General features: G+C 38.0%; 1 protein-coding gene across 1 annotated transcript in view; it reads left to right on the plus strand.

The window, feature by feature from the left end:
* LRMDA (leucine rich melanocyte differentiation associated) overlaps positions 1–15,227 on the plus strand; it is a 931,157-nt gene that overhangs the window by 529,352 nt on the left and 386,578 nt on the right. Inside the window, exon 5 of the mRNA XM_054033284.1 lies at positions 2,058–2,184. Coding sequence (XP_053889259.1) covers positions 2,058–2,184 — 127 coding nt within the window. The remainder of the gene's footprint in view (positions 1–2,057; positions 2,185–15,227) is intronic.

The raw sequence follows: 15,227 nt of genomic DNA on the forward strand, positions 1-15,227 counted from the left end.
TGTTCTACGTAGCAAACTCACTTCTCACCTTGCATAGTTTATTACTATTATTCTGTTTTTATTATTTAATTGAAGTGTATAGGCTGATGATTCATATTAAAATTATAGACCATGTGTGTCAGTGAACATATTCAATTCACTTGTTAAAAATTTACAAGGCCATTGCCTCAGAGGAAAGGTGTATATAGCTGAAAGGCTGCTTTGTAGCATTTTTTTTTTTTTTTTGTCTGGATGTAGAAAGGTTAAATAATTAATAAAAACATTGTGATGTGCATGAACGCTGTTGGTCTCACAACTTGGGACAAATCTGGAATCTCTTAGAGTTAATCATAGAACCATAGGGTTAGAAGGGACTCCAAGGGTCATCTAGCCTAACAAGATGTGGGATTTGTTGTGTTTAAGCCATCTAAGACAGATGACTATCCAGCCTCCTTTTGAAACCTCTAGTGAAGGAGATTCCAGAACTGAGGAGTACTTGAAGGTAACTCCGACCTTTAAAATAATAGTACTATTTTTCTCTTTAAAATATAGCCATATGCACTGTGCAAGGTTTTCTGGGACTTCTGGATGTGTGAGAGTTCTTTCAGATGCCAGAGGGAGTCAGTATGATTACCAGTTTGACTGACTGATTGGGTGTTTATGGGAAGCAGCTAGGCATGGGGAATATTATCAATCACCTTTCCACCCCCTGCCAAGAAAGAGTCTGGCACTTCCTCCCTTTGCAAAGTCTGTTTCACATCTGGTTGACTGTATGTAAATAGCAGGTACTTGAAGTAGTTGTGTGTTTGGTTTTGCTTTTGATTCATGCCATGCTTTCTACTTCTGTATGTAAGGAGCCAACAGTATTTTTCAAGCTAATGAAGCTTTTGTTATCTGATCAAAACATGCAGTTACAGAGAACTAGCAATGGGACTGAACAAGAACTTTGAATCTGAACACCTGTCCAAAATTTGTGTGTGTGTGTGTGTGTGTGTGTGTGTGTAAGAGCATGCGTGCGCACTTTGGAATCTAAACCTGAGCTAGGTTTAGATGAATGGGGCCCATATCAGTAACGAGACAAAACTGGAACCATATCTCCAAACTGTGGCAGGGTCAAAATTCCGATCTTGAAGCCAGATACAAATTATATTGCTCAGTACCATCTCTAGATAAAGTCTTGTTTTTAATATGCTGTGCATAAGACACTTAAATGCCCTTTGATGCACAGCATACATCTCTGTGTACCTTGGAATATTATCTTTAATTCATGAGACTTTCTAGGGTATGTGATGGGAAGCTGGATCAAAACCCTAATATGCAATTTACCTGATGTTGCTAATGATGATGATTGTTGTACACCTCTATCCTGATATAACGCTGTCCTCAGGAGCCAAAAAATCTTACCGTGTTATAGGTGAAACCGTGTTGTATTGAACTTTCTTTGATCCGCTGGAGTGCGCAGCTCTCCCCCCCCCGGAGCACTGCTTTACCATGTTATATCCGAATTCGTGTTATATCGGGCCGCGTTATACCAGGGTAGAGGTGTATTTGTAGCAAAAGTCAATAAAAGTTTGAAGGTGAATTTGTGACTCAAGACCTGAGCATTACAAAACTGCACAGCAGGTGGAGAAGATTCTGTGTTTTTTATCTTATTTTATTTTTTAACATAACTCCATGTCCAAATTGTCCAGCAGGATATCAGAGAATGTTACACTTAACAAATTTAAAAAAAAAAATTGGAAGTCGTGCTTATCAGACTTGCTGTATCTAGTCTCTGTATTTACGTTCTCAGAAAGCTGCCTTTTCCAATTTGACCCATGTGTCATACATCACAATAATGCTTCATTGGGGTGTGCATCTACAACAGAGTATCCCTGGTCCACTTAGTATTGCATTCACAAAGGGAAAATATCAGTTTCCTGATGTAGAGTAGAGTAGGCTAGATTATAGGGCATGGGTGAAAGACTGGGGAAAGAGAGGTCATTTCAATTGTATATTTTTTTGAGTCATATAATTTGTGAAGATGGATTTGTATGTCAATGTGGATTTTAACTCAAACGTTTTGTCATTTCTTTTAGGTATTTTGTTCTGCACAAATTGACCAACCTGAAATTTCTTGATACTCGGAAAGTAACCAAATGGGAGCGTGAGGAAGCCTTGTTACGAGGTGCCTTCATGAAAGTGGTAAAGCCCATGGATGCTAAGGTAGGAGACTAAATGGAGTTTATAACATACACTGATCCCACTTGCCTACCACTTTGCAAATTAGAGAAAAGTAACTATGTATACCTTTGTTAAACAGTAATATATCTTTAAAACAACTATTCTGAAAGGTTGGTAAAAGCTATGTCTAAGCAATGGACAGAGACCTTGTAGGCCACAGTATTGCTTATTGAATCAGGTGTGGGACAAAAAAATCCTTAATCTGTATTTTCGAAGATCAGAATTTTACTGTTAAATCTGATTAACGGACCATGGTTGTTGCATCATAGTTGAAATGCTGGTTTGAACCATAACTAACTAACAGACACATGTTGCCAGGCTCAAAAGAATATTTTTGCTCTTTCTAAAGATCTATAACAACTCTGTGATATGTTAGAAAAGAAGGAAATTTTTCTGACACTTTGTCCCCTGCCATGCATGTTGTACACAGATGTTGATCTCAGAGCTCACACCTATGGTGTTTATTGACCTTTAGTTGATACAATGTAATTTAATGTGGTGTCATATTAATGAGTGTTGATGTTGGAGAGACAGTTTCTCTAATCTATGATTCAGACTCAAGCTTTCTCACACCAGTTGCCTCAAAATTGGGCAAATTGCATGCCTTTGACTCAAACAGAATACAGATGCAATTTTTCCAGTTTGCCATCTTTCATCATTGATCAGTACAAGATAACAGCTCCCTTAGTATTTCAGTGTATTTGTAGCATTACAAATATCTCTTGAAATGATTAGCTATCTAAAATTCTTTTCAAGTTTATTAATCTGGTAGGTTTCTGTAGGCTGTTTTCTTCTCGAAAATACATCATCAATAATTTATTGCAGATTTCCAATAATGCTGAATAATAGTGCAGCGGTAATGGAACTACACTATATTTGATGGCATAAGTGTTACTAGATAAATTCGTTATCACCAGTACAATTGCAGTAGATAGCAAATTAATTCAGATTGATTCATTTTATAACTAGTAAAATGCTAACAGTTCTTATTCAGGCATAGGTTTGACATATTGTTTACTAAGTACCTTTAGCTATTTCAGCTTTTATAATACAGTGTGTAGTAAATGAAAACATTTTATTTCTAAGCTTTTGTGAAAAGCTTCCTCACAGAATATTCTTTACTAAATCTTGCAAAATTCAGCAGTTGAAATGTGTAAATTATGTTGCGCTTATGCCATTTATTTTTTATAATTATTCTCTTTCTATCTACTAGGTCATTATTAGTGAAGTTTTATTCTAATGCTATTAACAGTTACATTCTTCATTTATAAATCTATCATTTGTGTTTCGACTAGTGCAGGAGACAGTGGCTGTTCAAGTGTGTACCTACTTTATCGGATGGTACTTATTTGTGTTTGCTGTTAAACCAATTGCTACGGGTAAGGTGTTCTCATAGACAGGATCCAAACTTTATCCTTTGTATTACTAATTTAGTCCACTGTGTAGTTTTGAATTAGTTGCCCTCTAAGTCTTAAAGATAAATTTATTTCAACAATTCTCTTAGCACAGGGTTTAAATTTAGTGTTGCTGTAGCCTTGTTGATTTTTTTTTTTTGAAAAAAAAATTTTGTTACAGAATTGCTGATGTTATCTAGCATGATAAAATACCTTTGTAAATGCCTTCTGATGGCATGAGTAAACATCTGTAAGTGTGCTACAGAATTATCTTAATCATACAAAGTTATATACTATACAATTTAAAATAAGCAACTGTAATTGAGTTTGAATATACATATAAAAACGAACAATTGCTCTGGGTGAGTGTGTTCTTCTATGGATGTTCAGACATATAATATGTAAGCATATTTTGCCTGGGTGGAACTGTTTGTAGATGCAGTGTGTGCGTATATTTAGAGATATACTACACATATACAGATACAGTGAAAACGATTAAAAGGAATATTTTCCCAGTTTCCACAAAAATGGTACTCTAGAATGGGAAATAACTGTCATATCGCAGAAATCATGATGTGATAATTATTGAGAAATTATGCTTTTTAGTGGCAACCGTTGTGTGTGTATATACAAGTATATATGGTACTCTCCCATTCATTTGAATGGCCTGGGGGTATCTGAAAGTTTCAGGCAACTGGGCATTCAGATAAATGGAAGTGCTATTAACTACATAGGACTACATGGGAGGCACACTATGCATTTGGATAACTAGGATTTTGGATAAAGGGAATTAATTATACTGTACATGGGTGGGGGCAAGTAGAATCATAGGATTGGAAGGGACCTCGAGAGGTCATCTAATCCAGTTCCCTGCACTCATGGCAGGACTAAGTATTATCTAGACCATCCCTGACAGGTGTTTGTCTAACCTGCTCTTAAAAATCTCCAGTAATGGAGATTCCACAACCTCCCTAGGCAATATATTCCAGTGCTTAACCACCCTGACAATTAGGAAGTGCTTCCCGATGTCCAACCTAAACCTACCATGTTGAGGTTTAAGCCCATTGCTTTTTGTCCTATCCTCAGAGGTTAAGGAGAAGAATTTTTCTCCCTCTTCCTTGTAACAATCTTTTAAGTACTTGAAAACTGGCATCATGTCCTCTCTGAGTCTTCTCTTCTGCACATTAAACAAACCCAGTTTTTTCAATCTTCCCTCATAGGCCATGTTTTCTAGACCTTTAATCATTTTTGTTGCTCTTCTCTGGGCTTTCTCCAATTTGTTCACTCTTTCCTGAAATGTGGCGCCCAGGACTAGACACAGTACTCCAGTTGTGGCCTAATCAGCATGGAGTAGAGTGGAAACATTACTACTTGTGTCTTGTTTACAACAATTCTGCTAATACATCCCAGAATGATGTTTGCTTTTTTTGCAACTGTGTTACATTACTGACTCATATTTAGCTTGTGATAATTAGTGGAATTGGAATGTGTTGTGAGGGTTTGAATAGATGCCATATGGAAATATTTTCCTGAGTATTGTAGTACACTGAACCTGTTAGACTTATTTTTCATAACAAAATCAAGTTTGAAGTTAGGTTTCTTTCATTATGGTAAGCAGGAGATAGAAAAACGTATTCAGCCAAAAAAATAAAATAAAAAAGCCAAAAAAAAAACACCACAAGGCAGATTGATAAACTGGAAGAGGCTGTGATGTGTCATTTTATTCTTTCCATAAAATAAGTGGGAGAGGAGAATGACCCACTAAGAACAACACAAGAAATGAGACTAAAGTCAGGACATTTTCATCAGCCAGCTTTTATTTACACAAATGCAGAAGTATCTGGCAATCACAAGTCTTTGCAAAGTCATAAATATTTTATATTATATACATTCCTATACTTACATTTATGTCTCACGTTTTTATTTTTTTTAACAAGACACTGCACTTTCTTGTCCTTTGCTTCATTTCATCCTTTGTTGTTTAAAATGCATCTGTTTGTGATGTGACTGTCTGATAGAGAGATGCAGTCATTCATTAGAAAACAGTTTAACGTTACAATGCACTGTTCCATCTCTCCATGTAAAGTGAGCTAAACTTCATTACTCTGTGATGTTTTTATTTTCCTCTGTCAAAATATTGAATGTTGTATCATGCTTGATTTTAATAAAAATCTTGTAAGCCTGGCTGGATAAGGGGCATTGAGCCAGATGAGGAAGCCTCATTTAATGACCAGACTGTGACCTCATTTCACTGGCATAAGTGTAGATCAAAGTGGAAGATGCCTGTCCAGTGTGAAGTATGTTGCTGGGCATGACAGCACTTCACATCAGAACGACAGCTTAAGAATACGACAGTCAAAATTGCTTAATTATGTCCCAGCTTTGTAATTATTCATCCCTGCTCTTGCAAAGAGCTCAGTTGTCATTTCTTTGACATAATTATTTAAAGCTGTACGCTCCTTCTGTTTATAGCTTGAATTTTGCTACCAAGTGTTTCATCTTTAAGGACTTAAAAATGCTAAACAGGGCAGGGTTAAATGGGCACAGTTGAAAATCCTGCATTTGAGGAGTCCCCCTGTTTGTACATTGCTTATGAGCATGAATAAACAAAATTAATGGATGAAGCATCAGAAAACTGGGTATATTAGTTTGAAAAATGCCTACCTGTTTATTTAATTCTTCATCCACTTTGTATCACATTGGTTACAGTTTTATATATCCTAGACATACATCCCCACATGCACGGAGTGTGTGTGTGTGTATATGTATATATATACACACATATAAATCTTAGTTCATGACAAATAGATATACACCACATTTTAGGATACTCTGCGTAGTATTATGTTTATTTTTCACAATGTATGCATTTTGTTATTCTAACAAATTGCAGGTGAAACCAACACTTTTTGTTTCCCTTACTGCATTTTAACTTTATCAGTTTTCTCAGTTATGCTTATACGAACAGATAATGTGAAGAGGCTGCACATGAGTAAGTCTTGTGATTTAAGCTTGTTGGACCAAATACTCCTCTGGTATAAATCAGCGCAGCCCCAGTGAAGTGACGTCCATGGAGCTATATCAGTTTACTCCAAATGAGCATCTGGCCCATTATGTTCAAAAGATTGAAATTCATTTATTTTAAAATGGCTTTTATTTTGGGATTATTTTTCAAATATTTAACTCTTCACACTGTAGTCTCAAAACCTGTCATAGATTGCTTTTTGTAAATACCTAAAATAAGCTATTTAAGCAACAAGGAAGGCTGCGTTTCATGGGATGAGGTCATCTAACTTTTGTTCACGCTGTGCTATGTTTTGATACCCATCTTCTATAGGGAGATACTCTCTTGTGTATGATTCTTCTTGGTTTCTGTCTGTACTATTTAAGTGAATTATCAGGAATACTTAAAATAAAACAAAGCTGTTCTACAAAAGAAAGAGAAATAGGTGCACCTGCTGGGTCTTCTGTCCTTTTAACTGCTGTCACCAGTGTTGGTTGTACCGAACATAGGCGCATGATGCTGGTTTGGCCAATCTAGTTGCTATTAGTCTACAACCACTAATAGCCCCAGAGACTTTCAACAATACAGCAACCTGCTACCTCAGGTAGTAGTAAGTGCCCATTTTAATAAAGCCCATTTGCAATTAAAAACAAGACAAAGGGCTCATTCTCCTTTCTTCCTTCACAACCCACCAGAGGAAAGCAAAGTATGGTGATGGCAAAATAAAAACCTTTGGTCATGCAGTTGGAATAGAATTGAAGAACTGTACAAGTAGCACTTATAGAGATTAAAATCATTTGGTATTGGATCTTGTGTAGACACAAATCTGAGGGATGGGTAGTAGAGGGCTAAGTATTAGAACACTGGCACCTTTGGCTGATACTAAAACTCCAGTGAAAAGTAATGTAATACATTAACCTAGTACTCATTTGTTGACTTCTGTAATGATTATAGGCTAAGAAGTAAAATAGTCCTAATTCCCCGAGCCAACAAAACCCAATAGAAAAATTAATAAATGTGTAAATGAAGTTGGCATTCCAACATATCTGTTATTCTCTCCCCATAGTATAGACCCTAAGGCGCAATCCTGGACCCTGTGCCCAGTGGGAGAAAACAAATTGTATGTAGGAATGCTCTTCTGGAGTTGGAGGATGGAACCTTCTCCGTTCCCTTCTATCCAGGCTATGAGGTTTCAGTAGAGCTGCTTTACATCCGCTAACAGAAACTCAAACCTGCATGGCTAGAGAATATACCTATCTTTAAGTGAGGGATTTTGGAGAGTAGATCTGTGTATCCAGCCACTTTTACCTCAAATACCCTCACTGTGCACTATAGTACATGGAGTGCTCTGTAGTGAACAGCATTTGCTTGTGCTGGAAGATTTGACCTGCACATTACTAGGTACTCTCATCTGTGTATTCAGGTAACAAACTATGATAAAAGCATGCCATTGCCAAACTCAAACATTCAAAAATCATGATCCAGGTCTCAAAAGCTCTTGAGATTATTTTGGGGTCTTTGTCTTTGTCTCCTGCTTTCTGAGCCTTGTGGGGCATGTATGTCATACTTTCAAGTTTTTCTGCACAACTGAGGACTAGGAATTTGCTTTTTATTTTATTTTTTTAGAGATGAAATCATATTCATGTGATTCAGGAAAGTGGGGCTTTAAGGAAACCCCCAATATTGCCAAAGTTGGCAAGATGGAGAGCATCAACTTTTAAGCCAAAGTTGTGGGTTAAGTTTGAAGTTTGACGAGGAATAAATGAATCGAAAATATTGGACCTGCCATCCCTACCAATCTGAAATTAAACTAATTAGAGAGGAAGGATGATCTGGTGGCTAAAGCGCCTGAATGAGAGTCAGGAGATCAGCGTTCTGCTTCTGGCTCTGCTACAGATTTCCTGTATTACCTTGGGCAAGTCATTTAAGCTCTCATTGTGCCTTATCTTATCCTTTGTCTTGTCCATTTAGACTCTATGCTCTTTGGGACAGGGACTCTTGCTTACTGTGTGTTTGTACAGGGCCTAGCACAGTGGGCCTCCTCTCTGTTGCAGCCTCTAAGCACTTAAGTAATATAAATAATTAACAGTAATAATATATTAGAACTGGCTGGGCTTCTTTTATTACTTACTTGAAGACATACCTTGATTTATTGAAAAGACCCAAACGCTGTTCTTGAGCACTTTGAAGAACCAGGTAACCTGGCGCCCAAAGAAACAGTCTTGATTTCAACCCTGAACTGAATCCATACAGATGTCTCTGTGAATAGCATAAAATGGCACAGCCTATGGGAATTTGGCCCATTTATTATGAATGCATTCTGACTCTGTTTGCACTCTTTGCCATGAGATTTTCAACAGGGAATTTTTTCTTTCTGATCATTGGGCCCAGACTACAGTTTGGAAATTGTTTTCTGCCCCTGAAAGTAACCCTACTGGTCTGTTTGTGTTTTGATCCGTGGTAGATCGCGAGATATCTTGTCTTTAAATGATGTCATTTTTATGCGATTTTTTGCTTTTTTTCTAATTCCTGTGTTATTTCAGTAAAACTTTTGAGAACTGCATCACTTGACTACCAATGATAGTTACATTATTTGAACATTGGGGTTCCATATTCTCATTTAACATAGTACATTAGTTTTGAGCTCTGTCAATTCTTGAGAACAATAGCTAATATTCTGTTAGCATTTAACTTAGGAGGGGGAAAGCAAACTAGTGATCAGAATGATGAGATTTTAAGGTTATACCGTATATCCCATGACCTACCACAGCTACAAAGAATTGTTTTATATGACTAGAAAGATGAAATTATCAACCTTTGAGTATTATAAATTTTTCGACATCATGATTCATGGTATCTTTGGTGATAGCTGTAAAGGAGGAAAAAGCCCAAACCCACAAACTTGACAATCGTTAAACAGCTGGTGTGCTCAGATCACTGCCTAGCATGCTGAGCAGTAATGTCTCATTTTTTCTTGTGCTCCCCTGTCTGTTTGTCTGTACCCACCTGTTGTCTCTTGTTTTGTAGTTAATCTGTAAGCTCTTTGGGGCAGGGACTTTCTATGTGTTTGTACAGTGCGTGGTACAATGAGGTTCTGGTCTGTGACTCGGACTTTGATACAGTACCACCATGAAAATACATGGTTCATAATAGATCAGATTTTAAAATAGTATTTGACTCCCTTTTTTTAGCTCTTTAGAAAATTTTAAATAGCAAATCTTGGGCTCATCTGTAACTTTAATTCCTTCCAGATATATTGCATGAGGAAATAGTAATTTATAAGTCCATGTGTCTTCCAGCAGAACATTTCTGCAGCAGTGTGTGCTGTTGCAGTTAAAAAGTACAGATTTTATTTGTTACTCAAGTTCATTTCAAAAGAAGAATTCATTGTTTAGCACTGAAAATTATGCTAACAGTGCATACTGGAATGGATTTAATTCATTTGCCAAAAACAGCAGAAGAGTCAATAAAAATTGTCATGGCAAGTAACATAGAAAATTGTGTGGGTTATTATACAGTTGAGGGCTCAGTCACCAATCTTCAATATGTAGATGTGGTATCATACAGCATGACATTGCAAATACATTGTATATTGATACATAAGCGACAATACCATGAGTTGTTGTCAGAAAGCTGGGTAGATTCTGAGATTTGCATTAGAGGATGCAAAACAAATGGTTTTTACTGTTCTATTGGTCCCGGAGTAATCAGAAAATACATCCTAAATGTAAACCAATATCCTCTTAGAATGCTCAGAATTTTAAATAATAACCTCCAAACGTGCATTACCAGTGGGGTGAAGCTCAGCAGCTGTTCAATAGCTCACGGCAATTATTGCTCTATAGTTTAGGACAGGTTGGATAAATGTATACTGTAAGACAAGTAAAACTTGATACTGCACATATATATTAAGACCTTGGTCATGTAACTGGATTGGCTAGCTCAGACCCTTGCACACATGCAGAACTCCATTGATGATGATAGGAGTCCTTGTCAGCAGATCCAGTTACAGGATTGGGGACTGAATTTGTCAGTGGGTATGCACTGGTACTTACTGGCTCAAAATTATGTCATTATTCATATGGTGTCATAGGTCTTCACAGTGCATTATGAACATAAGAAGAAACGCTATCCCTGGCCCTGGATCTTATAGTCTATTATAGACAGTTAAAAAGTATTGAGAGACCATGCTGTGGTGAAAAAAATGTGGAGGAGAGAGGGAAACAGTTCACAGACAGCAATTCTAGCTTTTTTTAAAAAATGTGGCTTTTAAAAATCCAGTCATTGGCAAAAGAGGGGCGGCAATGGGGAGCAACAAGGCAGCGATAAGTGTTGCAATGAAAGATGGAGGAAATGAGTTTTTAAGGGTGCCTTTAAAGGAAGTAGGTGAATTGAAGAGAGGATGTTCCAAGTGTATGGGATGGTGACTGGGAAACAAGGTATGATGCTGTGAAAAACAGACAACTCTCAAGAATAGTGGAGAGGATAAGGTGGACAATGTAAAAAGTAGAATATAAGGAAATGATGACAGTAGAAATGTAGATAGGAGTAGAGTTATGGAGAACCTGGGAAGTAAGGAAGATGAGTTAGGATGTGATTCAGGAGGAGACAGGAAGTTGGTAAACAGACTCAAAGAGGAGAGAGAGACAGTCCTAGTGAAGAGAGAGAAGATGATGATTTTTGTAGTGGTGTGTTATATGCATGGGAGAGATGGGAGGTCATGTGGCCAGAAGAAAAGAACCTGCAGTCATTGGGGCAAGAAATGACTGATGAGTTTTTAACAGTGGGGATAGAGATGAAGGTATGGTGATGTTAAAGTGGCAAAGGAACATAGTCTTCTATGTCTAACCTGGTTTATCTCCACCTGTCGTGAGAGGAAGATAGACTCTTGAGGATTAGAGATTTGTGTTATGGAGGAGAAGAGGGACTTTTCTTCACTGTTTGTTTTCATAGTGATGTTTCTTGAAAGACTAATATATTGTAGCTCTTTTTGAAAGTTATTTGGATTGGATTTCAATATCCAATACTTGTGTCCAAGACACATTATGGAAATGAAGTCTCTTTCCAAGGATTTGTGCTTTCTTTTTATTTGTTTCTGAGTCACGGAATCAAGGTCCTTTTAGTCATTGATGATCCAGTGGCATTAGGGGTGTTAATCCCAGAGCCCTGGCCAAATCCCAACGCAGGCTTTTACCTTTTGTCCTAAACTGTTATTTAGTGTGGCAGTGTGCTATTTAACCAGCTGCTGATGTGTACCTCAAAGTTGGCTGCATTTCAGTGGTACTGTAGGTGAATTGATTCCTACATAAGGCTTATTAAATATTTGTAAAACACTTTGAGATTCTCTGGCGAAAGGCACTCTAGGTATTGTTCATCATTAAAATACATTTAAATGAAGACGTTAATTTGACAACTTGTTTATTACCTTTGTTTTAAATTTTCTACTCTCGGATTTGTTATATTTCCTATCTGTTAAGATTGTCTGGAAACTGAGAGATCTTTCAGTATGGAACCCAGTAGAGTGTCACCAATGTATCCCTGACAATAGCATTCTCTAGACATTATCAGACTCTTCGGGTTTAGAACGTGGACGTTTGTCCAGTATTTCACCTATTCACCAAATTTAACTACGTTATTCAAGGGACTCTTGATATGTAGTCACTGGGGGCAGGGCCGGCTCCAGTGTTTTTGCCACCCCAAGCAGCGGGAAAAAAAACAAAAAGCCCGCGATCGGCAGCACTTCGGCGGCAACTCTACCGCCACTGCTTTATTCTTCAATGGCAATTCTTCGGCAGGTCCTTCCCTCTGAGAGGGACTGAGGGACCTGCCGCCAAAGAGCCGGATGTGCCGCCCCCTTCCATGGGCCGCCCCAAGCACCTGCTTGCTGCTCTGGTGCCTGGAGCTGGCCTGACGGGGGGTGAAATCCTGACCCCACTTAAGACCATGGCAAAATTCCCATTGACTTTAGTGGAGTCATGATTTCAGCCCGGTTTTATTTTTCAGTTTTGTTTTTCGCTTGTCGTAGGTAGGATGAGACATGGCATCAATATGGCTGGGTTCTACTTTTAGTTCTTGCTTCGGAGAGAGGCACACATGATTGGATTGGGTTTGCAGAAGACATCACAGACAAGCGTAGGAATTTCTTTGTATGTCATAATCTTGATTAAAGAAAAGTTAGTTCTATTTCAAAGACACTTTTTATATGACATTTGTGTGAATCTGGACCAGTTCATCTCTGTATTCTTTCCTCCCCATGCTAGTGCTTTCCCTGGATTTTGAGGCATGTTGATCCTGAACATTCTCTAAATGGCTGCCCGTAGCCACAGATAGAGTGGTATTCTCAAGTGCAGAGGTACACACATTCTTTTACAAACCACTGAGGAAAGCTGATGTAATTTCGCAATTCGACATCATGGCCTTATTTCTTTTGGGAGATAAAATCGATGGCAAAACAACAATAAAAGACTACATGTATTTTGGTAAATGTGAAATATCTGGCTCAGAAGTTGAGAAAACTGTCATGGCTATGTTTTCATATCTCATTTGTTTTGATTGTGATGAGATGTGATATGGCTGCCATAATAAGCTCTGCAGGGCATGTACACACTTTGTCTTAAATTGCCTTCATCATGCTACTGACCAACCAAGAAGGTCAGCAATTACTAGGGATTGCAGATGAGCCTGCTTGCAAGGGGCACTGGAAATTATAGCACAATTAGATATTATGTTTGCTTTTATGTTCTTTACAGTGGGGTGTCTTACAGTAACAGACAGGGTGCTATCAAAAAGGAGGCAATGCACTATAATTACAGCTTTCTTTGATGTTAATTTAGCCAAGTTCACTGGCATTGTCATTGATAGCAATTATACCAAGTGTTTTCTGCAAGGGTATTTTAACATCATTTTATTTTTCCTGTGTATTTTTAAATATGATAGGATTTTTGGCTATGTTCCTGGAACTGGAAATCATCATTTCTTACCAGCCCAGAGACCTAATATTGCTACGTATGTTCTTAGCTTGAAGATTTTTCTAAGTAGGAAAACAAACCAAAGAGGGTTCCCTTATTGCTGCAGGGCTGCAATTGTTGTCCTGGTATAGAATTATAAAATAATTTGTTTGTGACTTGTAAGTCAATGAAGCCTCTCCCTTTCATTTCTTGTTTGGTGTCTTGAGTCTTTTTTCTCTAAACATTGGAAAATAACTGGAATCTAAACTTGTTGGGAGTTTGACCCAGTACTTGTGCAGTGAACTTGTCCTGTGCTTCCACAGAATATTTTAGTCCCTCTCCCACATACTTCCTGCCTACCCACTCCCTTTGTTTACTTTTCTGTTCTTTGTTTTCAGTCAGTCTTTTATGCTGCCTATTATTCCTGGAGCAGCCTACCTGATATTGTGTTTCAAATGACCACACTTTCTTCTGTTTGAAATCTCCGCCTCTTGTAGCTCACATCTGCTCCAGAGCTGATCAAATATAAGCTTCCTATGAAATGTACTTCATTCCTTTATGATAATGACATTTGTACATTCAATTTAAAAAGTCACTAAAGAAACCAAAGCACAAACAGCTTTTGCCTCTCCTTCTCTTCAGGTAGTTGCACACTCTATGTGCCTCCTTTTATTTACTATTGTCCTCCATTGACCCTCTGTGTCTGTCATTCTTATGTCTGTAATAAAATTTTAGGTCCTGATCTTGGCAATTGTGTGCAGGTGGACTCTGATGTCAGTGGTGGTGTGCCCAGGGGCAGCAGACCCCCAGCACACAACAAGTTGTAGGATCGGGGCCTTAAGTTGTAAACCCAACAGGACAAGGACCATGTCTTTATGTTTACATGTAAAATGCGGTACAAATGCATTGTGGTATGTAAATAGCAAGTCACAGACCTTTCTTGTGATAGAGGTGTTCCGGAGTGGACTACTGGTTTTAATTTTGCTCTGTAGATTAGATGGGTGAATCTCAAAATATTTGGAGCAGAAGACGATTAAAGAGTAATGTGGCTTGTATCCACCAAAATTTCGGGGCTTGCTTCCTGCTGCTCCAGCCTTGCATCTTGAGACACGCTCAGGTCAAATAACATCAGAGAAAATATGATAATCCTCCCCGAAAGCAGAGTCCAATGGTCCTGTATGACCTCTAGAAATGACAGGGATGACGCTACCACTGAACACGCTCCGAAGTATCAGTTATTTTGTCTTCAGTGAGGACGAAGATCATAACTAGTCCACAGGGCAAAAACAATTTTGTTTATAAGTTATTTTAGCCAAAAAGCTACTAATTTGCTTTCAAAAAGCACTACCCTTCTTCCCTCTCTCCCAATCTAAAATTACCATTCTGATAGGTTTTTTTACGCCAAAAGAATTTTTTTTAAGGCATAAGCAATGATAATGGCCCTTTCAGATTATGTTTAAAAAGCTTCCATTACTGCTCACTTTGGCAAAGAAAAGGGATGGTGTGAGATCAGGCCTGATATAAATGGATGTAAATTGATTCTCTTCATTGGGTTGCACCTGCTTCCACCAAGGCCAAATTTGGCCTAAACTCTCTGGTTCAGAGTCCAGAGGCTAGAGAGAGCTAGTGGCGGCCTCGTGTTTTGTTGGAACGCAATGAAAATAAATGCATCAATTTTGT

The sequence above is a fragment of the Malaclemys terrapin genome, chromosome 7 (genome assembly GCF_027887155.1).
Source record: "Malaclemys terrapin pileata isolate rMalTer1 chromosome 7, rMalTer1.hap1, whole genome shotgun sequence".
Taxonomy (NCBI): Eukaryota; Metazoa; Chordata; order Testudines; family Emydidae; genus Malaclemys; species Malaclemys terrapin.